At 39.1% G+C, this 18,593-nt stretch overlaps 1 protein-coding gene across 1 annotated transcript in view; it reads left to right on the top strand.

The window, feature by feature from the left end:
- The window catches only part of nphp4 (nephronophthisis 4), a 293,994-nt gene that overhangs the window by 183,058 nt on the left and 92,343 nt on the right, over positions 1 to 18,593 (top strand). Inside the window, exon 12 of the mRNA XM_036133980.1 lies at positions 17,661 to 17,798. Within this exon, the coding sequence (XP_035989873.1) occupies positions 17,661 to 17,798 (138 nt within the window). The remainder of the gene's footprint in view (positions 1 to 17,660; positions 17,799 to 18,593) is intronic.

The raw sequence follows: 18,593 nt of genomic DNA, 5'->3' as shown, positions 1-18,593 counted from the left end.
CTTAGAGCATAAATGCTGTAAAACACTCTGAGTTCAACATCCTAAAAACTGCTGCGACAGGAACGTTTTCTCTCCCCACCTCTATAAAAAAGCTGTAGCGGAAGTCCACATGACATATTTCTCATCTCTAACATGTTCACTGAGTGTAGAGGTATTTTTTTTTAGAGTCAAAGTGTTATCACTGTAAAACACTTCAGTGTTCTTGATGAGTGACTCGTGTTTGCAAACAAGAGTTTCATGTGCTGCTGTTGAACTATTCAAAGAAAAAGGTGTAATAGTCACTTTGCCGATTGAGAATTTCAAGTCATTTTATATAATGTACTCATATTCTACTGTAAGAAATATTGTCAATAGATACTTTCTCCCAGCAGGAGGTCACTCAGAACCCTTAAGGGATCTTTCAAAGTATCCTAATAGGTCCTAATCTGACAGTCGCTCAGTGGGAAGAATATTCACCTTTCAACCCGAAAGTTGTGGGTTCAGAATGCGTGCTCGTTTGTAAGTGCCCCTTGGCATCTGTGGCTAGAATGTAAAGCATTTGAATGGTGTCTACGACTAGAAAACTACTTTACAAACTCAGACCATTTATCGTTTACCATATATCATAGGAATCAACTGGCCCAAACATGGATTAGAAACAGTATGGATAAAAAAAAGGTGTAATTTAAAGTTTTCAGAAGATATGGAGTTAAATTAAATCCTGTGTGAGGCTTGTGACTATTTTTCTGACTAATTATCACTGTATTTAATGGAAGTACATCAATGAAAAATGCAAAAAAAAAAATAGTTTCAGGACACAGGTAGGACAAAATGGCAGTAAGCAGAATTAATTAATAAAGAGATGAATTGATTTGAAGCTGTTTAATGGAGCCTAAACAACTATCTGAAGCTTTATAAACTGCACCTCACACTTACATTGTATTACATTCTGTCACTGACATCTAACTGATGGCTAAATAAATAAAGCTGGGAATGTTGATTGGTGTAAAAATGGCTATCTTAACGATTATAATCCTGTAAACCTAACCAGGGACCTTTTATTGTTAACTATAACAAAGTATTTGTTCTTTAGTCAAGACCTCCTACAAAACAATTCCTGCTTGGAGCCAGAAGCCCCTGTAGCAGCCTATATGCATGGCTACATGGTTTTCATTCATGTTGGGTCACAGGGATCATAAATCTCAGTTAAATTCAATTCAATTTTACTTATATAGTGCCAATTCATGAAACATTTTGGAGGTAAAATGTAATTTAAGAGAAAATATCAACTGGATAAAGACAAGGGCTGTTTCTCAATACATGTACTCATTGGAACTTGTGTACTTGTAACACTTCATCAACCGAAGCCCAAGTAATTCAGTTCAATTTCAATCTAATTTTATTTATATCGTGCCAATTCACAACACATTTCATCTTGAGGCACTTTAGAAAGTCAAATTCAATCAGATTATACAGATTGGTCAAACATTTTCTATATAAGGGAACCAGTTGATTGCTTCAAAGTCCCAACAAGCAGCATTCACTCCTGGAGAAGCGTAGAGCCACAGGAAGAGTCATCTGCATTGTCCATGGTTTTGCTGCAATCCCTCATACTGAGCAAGCATGAAGCGACAGCGGAAAGAAAAACTCCCCTTTAACAGGAAGGAAAACCTCCGGCAGAACCAGGCTCAGTATGAACGGTCATCTGCCTCGATCGACTGGAGGTTAGAGAAAACAGAGCAGAGACACAACAAGAAAGACAAAAAAAGCACAGAAGCACACATTGATCTAGTAATCTGTTCTACATTAGATGGTAGTAGCGGGTGATCTGTCTTTCCTGGATGATGTCACAGCTAACAGAATGTCAGACCAGGTGTACCTACTATGAAGAAAAAAAAGAGAGATCAAAAAGTTAAAAGCTGAAATGACAACAAGCAATGCAAATTAGACAACAGTAGGAGAACTCAGCAGAGTGAGAAAAATAGGCCCTGATGTTCTCCAGTAGCTTAGGCCTATAGCAGCACAACTATAGAGGTAGCTCAGGGTAACATGAGCCACTCTAACTAAAAGCTTTGTCAAAAAGGAAAAGGAAAATCTCAGCTAACCCACGCTTAGACTGTCTGGTTTGTCGTCAAATATAGCAGGTCAATCGTATACATTAAGCTAAATGTCAGCATAAATGAGACAATAGCCTCAGATTTCTCACCATCGTAAGTGAGAAAGGTATAAAAAAAACAGGCTTGTTTGCAAACATTTATCTTCTTTTTTTTTCAAGTTTGAGTCACCTGTTTGAGCACCCAGAAATATTGGGCATCTCAAAATATTCAGCAGAGGTTTGCCGAGCGCCTCAGAAGCCAACAGGGCTGAGGGGGAAATAATGGAAGCGTGTGGGTGCATGTCTGTTGGAAGTGTTATTCCTGATGAAAGACAACAAAATGTCTGTTTGTGTCAGTCACAGAACACTTGAATCACCTCGGAAACCTTGCAAGGAGGGGGATTACTGATGATGGTAATCACGCCTAGTTGCATCCAATCAGATTAAATGTCACATTAGCATCTGTTTATGTCAGAGGCTTCCCACAGGCAGCTAATATAGTGCTGATCAATCCCTCTGTAACTTTGTAATATATTTAATTGTTCCATGATTATCCTTCCACAACATCGAATGGGAGTTAGGAGGGCTTATATCCAGTCCTGAGCAGGGAATTTACACTAGCCATATGTGCCGAACATATGTGTCGCTCACTGTGTATATTGTGTGTCCTGGCTGAGCTGAGCTGCGGGGCGTAACCATCATCCTTCAGCCTGAGTGAAAGTGCCATTGGGGACTGGGAGTTGTGATAAATGGTGCTCTCTCTATGAGGATGAGGCTCAGGACACAGGCATGCACACAGTCAAGTCCTAAGCGAAGGAGGGAAGATATCAGCTCTGTTTCAATGCCGGCTCCCTCGGCCCGAAGTGGGCCGGTTTGTCGACTCGTTTTAAATTGAACCTGCAGGGGACCGGGAGCGGCAGGAACGCTGCACCCATGAACTCTACAACTCGACCTTATTTTGATTAAGCTGCCAGGGTGGCGGGGTCCTGCAGGAGGGCAGCTCCCAGCAGCAGAGAGCCGACGTCTGTGGAAACCCTGGCCAGCTCTTGGGGGACAACGTTAAGATAAGGCGCTCAATATACGTTCCTACACACCCCTCTGGAGAGGATCTCATTTTTTACACTTAATTCCCTCCAAAATTATTCTAATGCACTGGCTCAAATTATACGAGAAAAAATATCCCCACTTGTTGTTTTTTTTGTTGTGTTTTTTCTTTTTTTTTTTTTCCCCTTTCATCACATTTCTGGATTCTCCCTCTGCTGCTAACAAGATCCTTTACAGTACATCACATTTTCAGGATTTAGGGTTAGAGTTCAGCTGCTATTTCCCAAAAGAAGCAATTAAGTTTCCCTCAAAAGGAAATCTCACATCATAAAAGAGAAAAACATGGCCAATTTAATACGTTGTTAATATAAATTTTTGAAGGGAGAAAAAAAAAAAAAAAAGGAAAATTAGGGACCACTGCTGCCAAATTTAGAGACAATTTCAGGATAATCACACGCTGAATTGAAAAACACCATCATTTGCAGCCAGTCGTACAGAGAGTTAGCAGACCTTCACTTTGATCAGTTAAAGTAGGGTGGTATAAAAGTTGGCCTTGAGTGTCATTTAAAGCGCTATTCTCACACAAATTGTGCTGTTTTTCAGTTGCATTGAATTGTTTTTTGTTTTTTTAGCATAACCATTTAATCTTTTAAACTCCCTTTTTCTGTCTTTTTATGATTATCTAACATCCTGCTGCTAACAAAACATGTTTCTCAGGCTAAAACTGTAAACGGAGTGAAGGCCTTTTCTGAATCATCTCTCCATATTAATGCCGTTCGGTGTTAAAGGTGTAGAGAGGCAAGGGTTTTGTAACACCTCCACCGTATGGAAGATATTTATAATAAAGATATTAGGCTTTTCAGCATCCAGCCTATTTTAACATCTGAATGCTTTTGAAGTCTTTTAAGGGGACGGTGAATGCACAAACAAGGTCTTTTATATGTACATATATGTGAGTAAATCAAGATGTGAAGCAGCCATCATTGGTGTCCTCATTGCTTAATGTGCAGAGCATTTATCTGATGGCCATCCAGGACCTCCCAGAAATAAATGAAACAGAAAAACGTCAGGTGAGGCTGTGCTGCTGATCACTGAAGTCCCACTCCTGTCCAATTCATCACCGCTGCGCCACATTTTCTCCACTCCAAAAATCCTGACATGGTGAGAGCAGTAAAAAAAAAATGTTCCCCTTCCTTTTCAACATGGATGTCAAATGCAGATTAATCTGTAACATCCTTCCCTGAGATGGCTCTGTAAACAAGCAGCAGGCTTCACATCTGTTTGCTGCCCATTGTTGGACCTGATGACTTTCTCCTTGCTTGCATAAATTATTGATCCTTGACACTCTCCATTTGCCAAGGTGCACGGCGCTAAAGATCCGGTGTTATTTATAGGCTGCATTCGGAGCGGCAGCAGCGTTTGTTTGCCTCTGTTGATGATCGTCTCTCTCGCGAGTACTCGCATTGGGCAGCGGTCATGCTTCAGGGTCGCTTTCGTGTTCTGCCCACCCAGGTGGTCTTGTAGTCAGTGGGCTGAAGGTGAAGCTGTGTTCTACTTTGTCACTTGGCAGAGGGCTTGTTTGGCAACTGGCACTGACTCCATGCAGCCTAATTTTAGGTACTTTCTTTTACAGAGACTGGTTGTGGTACTTTTTCTTCATAAAATAAATACAAATAGCAGGTTGCTTTGCTGTTTTCAGGATGCAAAACCATTAGCTTTCCAGCCTTTATTCTTCTGTGTAAAAGAGTTGGAATCACACAGTTTGACATCTATTTCATTTTTGGAGGTAAAATGTAATTTAAGAGAGAAGATCAACTGGATAAAGACAAACGCCGTTTCTCAATACATGTACTCATCTGAACTTGTGTACTTGTAACACTTCAACGGAAGCCCAAGTAATTCAATTCAATTTCAATCTAATTTTATTTATATCGTGCCAATTCACAACACATTTCATCTCAAGGCACTATAAAAAGTCAAATTCAATCAAATTATACAGATTGGTCAAAAAGTTTCCTATCTAAGGAAACCCAATAGATTGCATCAAGTCTTGACAAGCAACTTTCACTCCTCCGGAAAGAGCGTGGAGCCACAGGGAGAGTCGTCTGCCTTGTTGATGGCTTTGCAGCAATCCCTTATACTGAGCATGCATGAAGCGACAGTGGAGAGGAAAACTCCCCATTAACAGGGAGGAAAACCTCCAGCGGAACCAGGCTGGATGATCTACTTCTCCTGGATGATGAACAGCTAACAGAATGCCAGACCAGGTGTACCTACTATGAAAAAAAAAACATACAACAAAAAGTTACAAGTTGAAATAACAACAGAAAATGCACATTTAAAAACAGTAGGAGAACTCAGCAGAGTGAGAAAAATAGGCCCTGATGTCCTCCAGTAGCCTAAGCCTATAGCAGCATAACTATAGAGGTAGCTCAGGGTAACATGAGCCACTCTAACTATAAGCTTTGTCAAAAAGGAAAGTTTTAGGGTTAGTCTTAAAAGTAGACAGGGTGTCTGCCTCACGGACCAAAACTGGGAGTTGGTTCCACAGGAGAGGAGCCTGATAGCTAAAGGATCTGCCTCCCATTCTACTTTTAGAGACTCTAGGAACCACCAGCAGACCTGCAGTCTGAGAGTGAAGTGCTCTGTTAGGGACATACGGGGTAATCAGAGCTCTGATATATGATGGAGCTTGATTATTAAGGGCTTTATACCTGAGAAGGAGAATTTAAAATTCTATTTTTGATTTAACAGGAAGCCAATGAAGGAAAACTAAAATAGAACTGGTTTTTCTAGAATTACAATACTCCAGCATTAAAGTAACAAATGCATGGGCTAGTTTTTCAGTGTCATTCCTGGACAGGATATTTCTAATTTTGGCAATATTCCGGAAGTGAATAAAAGTACTTGTTCCAATCCTGAATAATTCAACAATGGCTTTCTTAATGCCACTCTTCTCTAACAGCCAGATTTGTTTGAGTCCAAACTTAGTATTCCTGTTGACATATTTTCCTACCTGAGCTGTTAATCTCTGCAGCTCCTCCATAGTTGCTGTTGGTCTCTTTGTTGCTTTACCAGTTAGTGCTTTCCTTGTCCGATCTGTCGGTTTAGGTAGATACCTCCAATTATAGCTGATGGACTCCATCAGATCTGTGATGCTGTTGGTTTGTAAACTCATCCTCCTTTACACCTGTGCACAGCTTCACCCCTGATCCGTCTGCTGAGTTCCTTGGTCTCCATGATGTCTATTTTCTAATGCACTTGTATGGAACATCTGAGGCCTTCACCGAGTTGGATATATAGTGTAAATGATTCACTTTTCTTTGGGGTATCAAAGTAAATGGGGCAAATGCAGGGCACACAGATTTTTATTAAGAAAGAAAATATTGTTAGATATATAATTTTCTTCCACATCATTTTGTGTTGGTCTTTCACATAAAATCCCAAATAACATGGCTAAATTTGAAAAAGTTCAAGGCGTACGAATAGTTTTTTGTGCTATATATTTCAGTGAGTTGGTTTTCTCTTTTTGTTTTACTGCAGAGCACATTTCAGGGTCTGCTATTTGAAAAACTGAAGATAAAATAATGGAGAGATGGTTATTGATGACTGTACCATTATATTTTCATTTTGAGCATGTTTTATGTGAGACTTAAAATCATTAGGATGTCACTGCAAACATGTCACAGAATTACTATAATAGCAGTCATATTGTCTTAGCCCACTGTTTGCTAAAAGTATTAGAGGTGATGTTTTAAAAGAAACCTAATAGAAAATTGATTCAGTACGGTTTGTTTTTGAAGCTCAAAATAACACTAATAGTGATTCAACTTGCTGAGAAAGTAAACATCCTCTATTAAATTTAGACAATTTATTGGAGATAAAATCCAGTCATTTTAGAATTCACTGAATTTTGATCAAATTCGATTGCTATTTTTTGTTTAGCTCTTTACAACTGGCTTCAATAAAGCACTGATTGGACAAAGTAGCTGGGCAAAGTAAACCAACTTTTGCTTCCTTTATTAACTTGCTCTACTAACCACGCTTCTCCATCCTGTGTAAGCATTATGCTGCTGGTGACAGTGGGGGGAACTCCCGTTTTACAGGAAGAGACCTCAAGAAAAACCAGACTCAGGAAGGGCGGCCATCTGCCTGGATCGGTGGGGGGTGGTGAGAAAACAGGAAAGGGACAGAAACAAACATCAACACAGTTTCATTTGCTTAACTTGCTAAAAGAAAGTGAAAAAAACAGGTTATGTAGTCATTAATGTAGTCATTAATGTTTTTATTATCATTAAAACCAAGTATACATTTTGCATAGCTTTCTATTATCCTTATTTGCTTCAGATAGAGATTATTTGCCGTGCCTTTTTTTTTTCTGGGTGAAATTTCACTCTCTTCTGCATATTGGCACGTTTTTACTCTCCTCACACTCTCATGCGCAATTTTCACCTCTTCTTACAAACACCACACCCCCATGGTTCACACTCTGACTAGGTAGTACGTCACTATATCTCTCATTTGGTTTTAGTTTTTGACTCCATCTTTGGGTTTTCAGAAAATCCTTCTTGTAACCTGTCTTTCTCTGGGATCTCCTATTGAAACCTTGATTTCAGGGTGGCGCCTCTCTGACTTCCTCACATGCAGATGCGTAAGAGAAAGAGGCAAATGAACACTGATATGGCTCGTTAAAAAAAAAAAAAAAAAAGCCTGACGCAGAGGAAGTTATGGTGCTAGAAAGGGGACGTTTGAGATCTCAGAACAAATTCTGAGAGTAGCAGAAAAGTCGTGTGTGGGTGAAGGGAGGGGTTAACGTTCTCTCCAAATAATGCCTCCGTGACGTTCTTACTGCTTGTCCTGCAGGAACAACGGTTATTCCAATATTCTCCTCAGTAGGACTGGCAGTACTTTGAAACGTTCAGTTTCTCTCGCCTCCTGCCACTCCATCAGTGTCAGTGTGTTCGGCTTCTTACAGGTTTCAACCCACGGTTGTGGCTCTTCCTCTCTTAAGCTCTGTTGCAGCCTGCATCTGTTTACCTGAATTCCCCTCAAATTATTCATCATCAATAACCCAAATCCTCCAACCTGACAGGTCCCCCTTTGGGTCCTCCGTCCTGTCCTGCACCAGTGCTGACCAAGTGGCAACTTCCCCAGGTGAAAAATTAAACCCGTGTGGAAATGCCAAAAACTGCAATTTCTTAAATGGACACTTGAGAAGGGCTCAGAGCTGCGCCCACCAAGTTGAAAAATGGCCAGTGGTACTGCAGAGATAAACGTGTTTCCACTCTGGTCAAATTAATCATTATTATGGGCAGTGCTGCCTTGAGTGACAGGTGAGTTACCCGGTGGACACATGGCTGAGTTTTGTTTTCTCTTAACGCCTCTCTCTCTCTTAGCCAAAATCCTGTACTCATGGGTTTTAAACAGAAGCACTCGAACCTATGAGCAACTTTTATGTATTGTAGCACAATTCATATCAGATTTGTCTGAAAATATCTTGATGATCCCCAAGACTGCAGGGTAAATATTCCATGGATTGATGAGGCAAAAGTGGAAGACTCTGTCCTTTGGCATTTATAAGCCTTCAAATAAAGGTTATAATAAAGGTTAGAAATAATATATTTAACAACTGATATATTCACCAATATTTTTGCAATTGGTGACAGGGTCCATGCTTAAATCCAGGCAAGAATAATTACAGAAAATTTAAAATAGGAGGTAGTAGTTCATCCGTAGCTTAATTTCATGTATCAAATTTATCCATGTTTGTATGAATATGGACATAATTTCACTTTACAAATGGGTTTTTCATCCAGATATAAAATTAATGTTTGAAGAACCAATGTTTTTTTTTCTGCCAAAGCTAAATAGGTCTTTTAGCTTCAATTCAATTTATAATGCCATCCAACTCTTATATACGGTTCCTACATACTTTACTTGTTGAGATTTCACAAGACTTCTAGTTTTCATAGTTATTTATAGCCAATTTCTGGTGTATGTAAATACAAATTTTACTGGATGGATACATCCTTTAGACAGAGGAAGTCTAAAATTACAAATATTTTTCATTGTTATTTTTTTGTGCTTTGTTTTTATCAAAACCTGGAAGTTATTCAAGATTTTTTTCAGAATGTTAGGAACCGCGTATGTAGTAGCTGAACTTCAACTACTTATAAGAGAATATAGTAGAAATCTGAAAATTAACATTGTGGTTCTGTTGGTCAAATGGTGTCAGTTTTGCCTTTAAAGGAACAGCATATTTAAGTTGGATTTTCTTATTAGCTTTTTTATTAATTTAGATCGTTGGAGGATGTAGAAAAAGAGGGTATAATTCGGTTGTGGATGCGTTTTGTTGCACTGTGCTCACTAAAAACATTTGGCAAGCAGCATGTAGCAATCTCTCATGTGTCAAAGCTGCCAAAACATCTGGAGAAAATTGAAGGAGCATAATGTTTTTATTCAAAAGCGACAAGCAATGGATCCAGCAAATTTTTCTGTCTTGTTTGAGACTTTCTTTTTTTTTTTAAGTTTTGAGCATATTCAGAGTGTTTTTTAATCATTTTCTGTCTTGTCAATGTTGATATTCCTCTCTCCTAAACAAAATCTATCTCTTCTACAACATACTTTTTATTCTAGAAATAGTGTTTTGTCTTTTGTTTTTATATAATGTTACTTATATAATGTTTTTATTGTGCTATTTCTATACAAAAATGTTTTTTACTTTTATTTACTTTGCTTTTGCTCGGAATGTTAAAAAATAATCAGGGATTATTTGTTTTTTACCCTTTTGTTTGATTAAAAAAATAAGTACCGATAAAATGTTGGATCAATGCGGAGTACCATTAAGAGTAGTAGTAACGATAAATCCTTAACGATACCCATCCCTAATCGCAAATGTAACATGTTATAGAAATAAAGGGTTTTGGACTTCAACTCACCCTGAGACCTTGACTTGGGACTTTACTTGGGACTTGCAAAACAATGACTTGACCTCTTCTGAGATCTTTTATCACATAGTATTTCCTTCCATTAGACTCTTTTACACACTTACAAGCATTGATTTTTTTTTTTAAAATCAACGCTTTGTGGCTCCCACAGTGTTAATTCTGCCAATCATTTTTGACTATCAGCCTTTACTTTCCAAGCATAGCACTAAATTAGCACATCAAGAGTGTTGCATACGGGCAAACTTCACACTCACAAACTTTTCAGTTCGAGGACTGAACATGAGTAGCAGAGTATTTAAACACATTTATTAATATTTAACAAGTGTGGTGCAGGTTTCGGCCATAAGTTAGCACCTGACATGAATGTTAGTGTTAGCGACTTGGGAGTGTTCATGCTATCTGAAATCTAAGGGGTTGTACAGTTAAGCTCAAATATATTTATGCCCTTTATTAACTTATTTATTGAGTCAAGATTATTTTTATTCACCCATGAAGTAATAAAAACACTGAAAAAGGAGTAGGATTTTTTTTTTGGGGGGGGGGGGTGGAGATTATTAGAAACGGCACAAAAATAAAAGGCAAGGCTTGGCAAATTTATTTATATAGCACAATTCAGTACAGAGACAATGCAAAGTGCTTTACATGATTTTAAAGCAAAGTTTTTATTGGTATTAAAACAACTCTTATTGCAGCTGCTTGACCAGCTTTTGGCATCATTTAGCTGGTATTTTGAAAATGTGTCACTGATGATGAACTTCAGGTACTTGAAACTGGAAGGCACCCTTGGCATCTTTAGCTCCCTCCACAGATTCTGTCAGATTTAAGTCGGGATTCTGGCTGGGCCACTCCAAAACAATATTAGTTCCAGTCAGAAGAGACATTGCAGTAAAGTTTAAAGTTTACCGTAAACATTAATCTGTCAGGGGTATGAATCCGTTTGGGCTCAACTGTGTGCCTTTTGAACAGTGTAATTTTAGAAACCTGACCCACAGAGCTGGACCCATCCACAGCCGACACTTAGAATTTGTTAGCAACCCAAATTGGCTCAGCTCGGTGGCTCGGCCTCCAAAAGAATGGGTTGAGTGGGGCATTTAGTTGTGGCAAAGGTTTGAATGCCACAGTTCTGAGCTCAGCCTGTGTGCCCTGACAGCCAAGTAGATCATCTGCCCACGTTCTGGCTTCATATGATCTTCATGCCCCCGTTTGTGTGTGTGTGTGTGTGTGTGTGTGTGTGTGTGTGTGTGTGACATCCTTTTCATCCTTGGTCTATCTTCTGTCTTTCACACCCTCGATGTGCAGAGCGTGGTGACTCAGATGCATGTGTGTGCAAAGAGAGATTTGGCTCAGCAGTACTTGCAGGGCCTGACTTGTGACATTCCCCTGGCCTTCACACTTTCAGTATTTTGAATTGTGTGGATGTTTTGACCATCATCCCAGTGACCAAAACAGCTCATTTTAGAGCCGTGCCTACACAGCCATGGAGTATGAAAGGATAGGTGTGTAAAAAAAACAGGCTTCTTTAAAGTAAAAGGACAATCCTAAGAGATTTTTATGTTTATCTATTTAATTGTGTGATCAAATACAAAACGAGAAAACATAAAAAAACACTACTTTCTCATTCATATCCAATTTCTCAAAGGTTTCCTTCTTCCCTGTTGATTTTGAGCTTTTTTTTTAGTTGTTCCTTAATTGCTTTATCCTTCCCAGAAATTATTCTGCTGTTTCTCCATTTGCTTTAGCTTGATCTTTTCTCTGCTACATTTCTTTTACTCCATCTTGAAATTTAACTTTTTTCTGTATTGCATATGTTACATTATTAGAAAATAAAAGTGCCATGGCCACACCACTGGCTTTAACCTGAACACAGAAATCACTCTGCAGTGAAGTCACTCATGCAAACATGCTTACATCCAAGCTATACAGTCTGCACACAAAGTGGGACATTTGAGGTTGATTTCAGAAGGTTTGCTTAATTATTTTGTGAAGTCCCCAACAAATATAGCTGCAGACATACTGTCTGTGCAATAAACTGTTGAGCGTCTTTCTTTAATACCTATACCACGCTTAATATGTTATCTGTTGTTCATCTTGTTATCAAAGATAAGAAGCTTCCATATTAGCAGCGATGTATCACTCATGAATTGGAAGGTATGAAAGGTTGCATTTACAACTTTAATGTTAATGTCAATTCAGGACTGCTATTTAATAAGTATTTCTAAATTCCAACGAGCACAAGTACAAGTATTAAAGAAAGAGCTAACTTAATCTGAAGATAGGAAAAGCTAAAGTTGAAAATAATAAAAGCAAAAGTTATTGAGTAATAATGTGAGCAAATAACTGTGGAACTGGTCACTGTGGGACTCCTATCATTTTTACAGGGGAGTGGGCAGCAGTTTCCAATAAAGATTCACTTTGAGGCAAATTACCTTGCTTTAAAATATGTCTTGTTTTTTATTAAAGGCGCATTTATTTGTGAAAATACTGCTATTAAAGACCAAAGTCAAAACAAGGTGAATGTTGGTTGATTTGCGTGAAGTACTATCATGCACATTTCAAATTATACCATCTTAACTTCTGTAAATAGGCTTTTTATTCCAATGTTAAACTTGAATATTTAATCATTTTTACCTGAGTATGCCATATTATCAATAATTGTACAATGTTTACTCTGGAATTTTTATTCTTGGTGTTTCTTCAGAACTAACTTTAGATTAGACTAGCTTGTTCATTTTTCATTACTAATTATTGCGTGTAACTCCTGCTGTGTATTTGCCACTGTCACTCCTGAATTTCCCCGTTGTAGGACAATAAAGGAATTTCTTACCTTATCTTATTTCTGGGCGAGCAGTGGGTCTATAACGTGATGTAGACCCATTGTTAAGTAAAGTCACGAGCACCTGACGTCTGGTTAGTAAGACAGCCACCATTGCCATGCAGAAATAGAACATAAAAATTATAGAAAATCTGACAAGTGCATATAAAAAGTCACAATCATGACAAGTTGTTATATAAGTGTATATACATAAAATTGTATTTTTTAACTTTAAACTTAACTTTAAAGTGTTTGGCACAGAGGGATCAAAACCTTTAGATCATGGTTGTGTGCGTTGTTGGCTATTTACTTACTTGCATTTGCTTATTTTTTACTGTTCTGTTGAGTAAATGCGTTATCAAGGTAAAATGTTAATATATCTTGACTATCCCCTAGAAAGTCCTATAAGGTTCAAACAAGTCTTAAATTGTATGTGGTTACATTTTAAATTCATACATCCTTTGACTTAACAGTCTTACTGGGTGCTTTCTTTGGAAAGTAGTCACTATTTAAATATGCAGTCGTAGACAATATTGTTTCTACCTCTCTATTGATCAAAGAGATTCCCACAATGGTCACTGAAATAACTTGAAACTGACAAAAGTAATAATTTTTAGTACATTTTTAGTTATTAACCAATGAAAGTCAGACATTGCTTTTAATTGTTATTGCAATAACAATAAACACTAATAAAGCAGGCCTGGACAAAAATTATCGTGCCTCTAGAAAAAGATTGGAAATAATTTGACCATAGGGACATGTTAAACTGAGGCACATCATCCAATTAACATTAAAGATGTCTTTCAGCTTGTAAACAGTCTGTGTGCTTATTTAAAGGGTTACACTAGTAGTCACTGTGCTGTTTGGTGACATGGTGTGTACCACATTGAACATGGATCACAGGAAGTGAAGGAGAGAGTTGTCTCAGAAAATTAGAAGGAAAATTATAGACAAGCACGTTAAAAGGAAAGGCTATAAGACCATCGCCAAGCAGCTTCGAGGTCCTGTGACTACAGTTGCACATATTCAGAAGTTTAAAGTCCACAGGACTGTAGCCAATACGTTTGTAAATCAACAGTTTTATCACGATATGATATCGATTTGCTAGGATGATGATACGATATTTGTCGATATAATAAAGTCTGTTACCATTTCCAGTCGATATGATGTGATATTATTTGCCCAGCTAACACTATTATTATGTTTCGTCCATTTTATTTCTAAGCAGATATTTAAATAAAAAACTCTAATTTTAAAATAATGCAATAACCGGTATGTGTTCACTTTACTCTCATGCCTTGTGAATTTCAAAATAAAGGGGAATCTTTAAAATGACGATATGATCGATATTTTCATTTAGCATGGAGGTAATGCATTCTTAAGTATTCAATCAATATATCGATGTGAATCGATGTATTGGTACACCCATAGTAGCCGACCTCCCTGATGTGGCCGCAGGAGAAAAAGGTAAAATGTAGAGAGAAACATCATAGAAATGGTAACCACAGAGCCCAGAACAAACTCCACATAAATTAAAGGTGGTCTTCCAACAGCATAATGACCCAAAACACTTTGCCAGAACCCCCCGATAACGACTATTGGGTAGTTCTATTATTATTCTGAAGTGTCCTCACATGATCGCTGATCTAAATCCTATTGAACAGCTACAGAAAAGGCTGAAACACGCTGTCTGGAGAAGGCCTCCTTCCAGCCTCAGACACCTGGAACAGTTCGCTCACAAGGAGTGGGCCAAAATACCTGTCGACGGCTGCAAAGGTCTCATTGACAGTTTTGTCCAGGCCTGTCTCATTATTTTATTTTTTAGAATGAGTCTGTTAAACCACAAATCGAAAGCAATGTCTGATTTTAATTGGTCAATTTTCATTCATTTTTTTATTATCATTACTTTTGTCAGTTTCAAGTTGTTTCAGTGACCATTGTGGGGTTTTATTTGATTAACAGAAGGGTACCAGCAATTTTGTCCATGACTGTATAGTTTATCAAAGCATACAAGTGCTATCATACAGACACACACTGTTTCATTCGACACTCCTGCCTTTTTCCACACTGACATGAAAAACAGGTATAATTTGACTTTATACCACGAGCATTTAAACTGGTTACCTGGCTAAAAGGTTTAACATATACAGTCCAGCAGCTCTGACAATAGCATGCTGCTGTGGTTTGTTATCATTTTCTATTTAAAGCATACTTGTTTTGAGCTTCAAATCTTATGAGCTCAGGTTCTGTACTTCCTTCAAAGGGGCTGTCAGGGTCTTGTTTTGCAGACGAACATGTGTCTAAGTGTAGTTGCAGTTTGCACTGAGGATTTCTGCAAAAGATGTTGTAGGTGTTGATGTTTCATTTGCAACAGTATTGATTACGGGTGTTAGGCAAGTGAGCTAAATGCCTGTTTGAACCTAGAGCACTCACACGACATGGAGAGAATGTGTGAACTGCTGTCAAACCTAATGTGATCTATAAGAACATCCGCCGTGTTGTCGGCGATGGTCGTATTGCTTAGCAACAAGTTACAAAAAGTGAGTGTTACTCTTAACTAGGCCACTAGTGCATTTTATGAGAAAGTAAGGCTGTAAAATGGTCGTACTGTGATGCAACACCTCGTGTTAGCTCTGGAAGCTGTTCCTGTGGATTCAGCCTGTGGAGAAGGGGATTCTCTCGATACAAAATTTATGCTCTCCCTTTTCTCATCCCTTTTCCTCAGTTTAGCCAAACATTTTAGTGTTTGAGCCAGGCTCATCAATGCAATTATTCATCTTAGGGAAATATAAAAAAGGGGCAATAAGCGAAATTTCATTATTTTAGTTAGAACTAAAAATTGTGATAGGAAGAACTAAACGTGTCTTTCTTGATGGACTACTGTATGACGTCACATCATCTCTCTGTGTTGTTCTGCAGTCCCTTGTTTACGAAGCCCGGGCCGGCCGTGTGCGCATGTACATCCATGTGACTTTAGCTTTGCCACCGTCAGAGCAGGGGGGGGGGCGCTGTGCAGTGTAGCACTGGAGAAAATGGTGGGGAGCACGCCCAGTGAATTGAATTATTATTCTTGCTAACAGCATTATAAAGTTATGAGTTACTTACTTCTTCACTAGACATGTTCCTCCAAAAGGTGATGCTGTTGTGCTGTGGATCGATCCCCCGCACTGACTGTCTCTGTCGTTGTGTCCTTGGGCAAGACACTTCACCCGCATTGCCTGCTGGCGGTGGTCAGAGGGCCCGGTGGCGCCGGTGTATGGCAGCCTCGCCTCTGTCAGTCTGCCCCAGGGCAGCTGTAGCTACTAACATAGCTCACCACCATCAGGGTGTTAATGTGTGTGTGAATGGGTGAATGACTGAACTGTAGTGTGAAGTGCTTTGGAGGTCATCAAGACTAGTTAAAGCGCTATACAAGTACCATTTACCATTTGCAAATATGCGCACATGAGGCGACGGTGGAAAAGGAAAGGGGGGTAAAAGGGCGAGTGGAGGTAGAGAGGCGTGGCTTGTCACACATCTTGTTTTGGTCTACAGACAGTGCTCAACAGCCCACCTAGTGGTGAAATTTCACTTAGTGCTCCTTTAAGCTTGCTTATTTAGTCAGACAATTACCCAGTATTAACATTAGCCCCAGAACTCCTATTTAGTCCTGCACTTGAAGAAACATTGCTGGTATATATGGTATCTTAAAGTCCATATTTAGCTACAGTAGCAGAGAAGTCGTGTGTGGGTGAAGAGACCAGGGCTGAGGACACAACCCTGCGGCATCCCAACGCTGAGGATCAGAGATGCAGATGTGAGTTTCCTTATCCTCACCAGCTGGGCCCTGTCGGTGGGGAAGTTGCTGATCAAAGAACAGAGCGGTGGAGATAATCCCGGATTGCGGAGCTTCAGGGCCAGCAAATCCCAAAGCACTGTGTCGAAGGCTGAGCTGAAGTCCATGAATAGCATCCTAACATAGGTGTTAGGATGCTGCAGATGAGTCAGAGCTGAGCGAAGTGCCATGGCTGTGTAATAGGAAAATTATTTACACTCACAGCTGTCTCAGTTATTTATATTTAAGTGAAAACATTGGAACAACTTACCAGTTACTACAGTTTGAAATAAATGTTAAACATTTAAATTTAATCAGTGACTAAAAAAATTGCACAGCAAAAAGCAAAAGTTTGAAGTATTGTGTTTGTCTTAGTTTAGAAGTACTTATCGTGATCTTTATACATGAAGAGAGCATCTAAATGTGGAAATTAACGTAGTTAGTTTGCAAATGCAGCACCATTGACCAAAAGATAAGTGGAAACAGAGGAGAAGAAATATGCTGATAAAACATGGAAAACATCAGCTTAAGCACTGGACTTAAGCTTTTTTAGTACCAAATATGAATGCTGTAGACTGCAAATGGAGAGGCAACACTGCTCTTTTGCTTCGTATCAAGATTGAAGAGTCCCTTGTCTGTAGTTATTCGTTTTTTTCTGATGTCGCTTTTACATAATCTTTAAGTTGTCCTTAATTAAAAATGCTGTGCTCTCTTTTCCCATATCTGCAGTCTCTAAAGGGACGAGAACACTGTTAACCTGGGTATGCTGGGAAAGACAACTTTGAAAGCTTGTGGGTGTGCAGGCAGGGGGTGGGGGTGGAGGGTACAAGGGGCTTTTTAAGTGTTAAAGAGTAATAGGCTGTTATGATCTGAGGCGGCACGTGTCTCTCTGGCATAAAGTGTATTCCTTAGCACTGTTGTTGGTAATCATAATAATAACAGCAAGTCGTTTGCATTGTTTCTCCGCAGCTCTCACTGTCTCAGCTGGCAGCTACTTCACGCTACCCGACCATCAGCCACTCCAGCTCGGCGTTACCGTGGCAACAGTCATTTCCTTCTCTGCTCCATCCTTCCCCGTTGGCATCGGCCCACCAGCTGTCACATGTCGTAAGACTTCCACCCCCGTTCACTCACACACAAAAACACGCAGTCATGGTCTCGCACTCAAACTTCACATACATGCCAAAGGAAATACACAAGCATTTAACAAAGACAAGCATTTACGGGGATGACATTTCTACACAAGGCACGCTAAATGGTTTAAATATCCTCAAGACATGGCAGGCAATGATTGAGTTTAAACATAGAGAGCTTTGCTAAAGTATTCATATATACCTTGGCATTTTGCATAACTTGTCCAAATCCAACCATACAATTCAATGTTATTCTACTGGACTTTTATGTGATAGCCACAATTACAGCAGCAAGTTTTTTTAGGGTATGCCTCTATTATGTTTGTGCATTGATGGACTAAAGGTTTTGACCATTCTTCTTTGCAAAATGGCTCAGGCTTAGGCACATTGGGTGAGGAGCATCTGTGAACAACAATTTTTAAAGCTTTGCCACAAATCCTTCAATGGATAAATGAATATGCTTTGATCTAAGCTGTTCTGTAGCTCAGGCTGTATCTTTTTGTGCCGCTGTACAGAGGGAAGGTCAACTTCAACCCGAGTCTCTGATGGATTTTCTTCTGGAACTGGATTGTACTTGGCTACATCCATCCTCCCATCACCATCCCTGTCTCTGCTATAGAAAGGAACCCCCTCAGCATCATGCTGCCCTCACCATCTTTCACTATGGGGATGGTATATTCAGGGGGGTGGGGAGTCCACGGATTCTGTATCTTGCGAGATGTTGCTTTATAAAGTGCTGTAAACCTTTTCAAAACCTTATCTGGTGGCT

This window comes from Fundulus heteroclitus, chromosome 1 (genome assembly GCF_011125445.2).
Source record: "Fundulus heteroclitus isolate FHET01 chromosome 1, MU-UCD_Fhet_4.1, whole genome shotgun sequence".
NCBI classification, from domain to species: Eukaryota; Metazoa; Chordata; class Actinopteri; order Cyprinodontiformes; family Fundulidae; genus Fundulus; species Fundulus heteroclitus.
The sequence above is the reverse complement of the archived record's forward strand: the minus strand, read 5'-3'. Positions and strand labels throughout refer to the sequence as shown.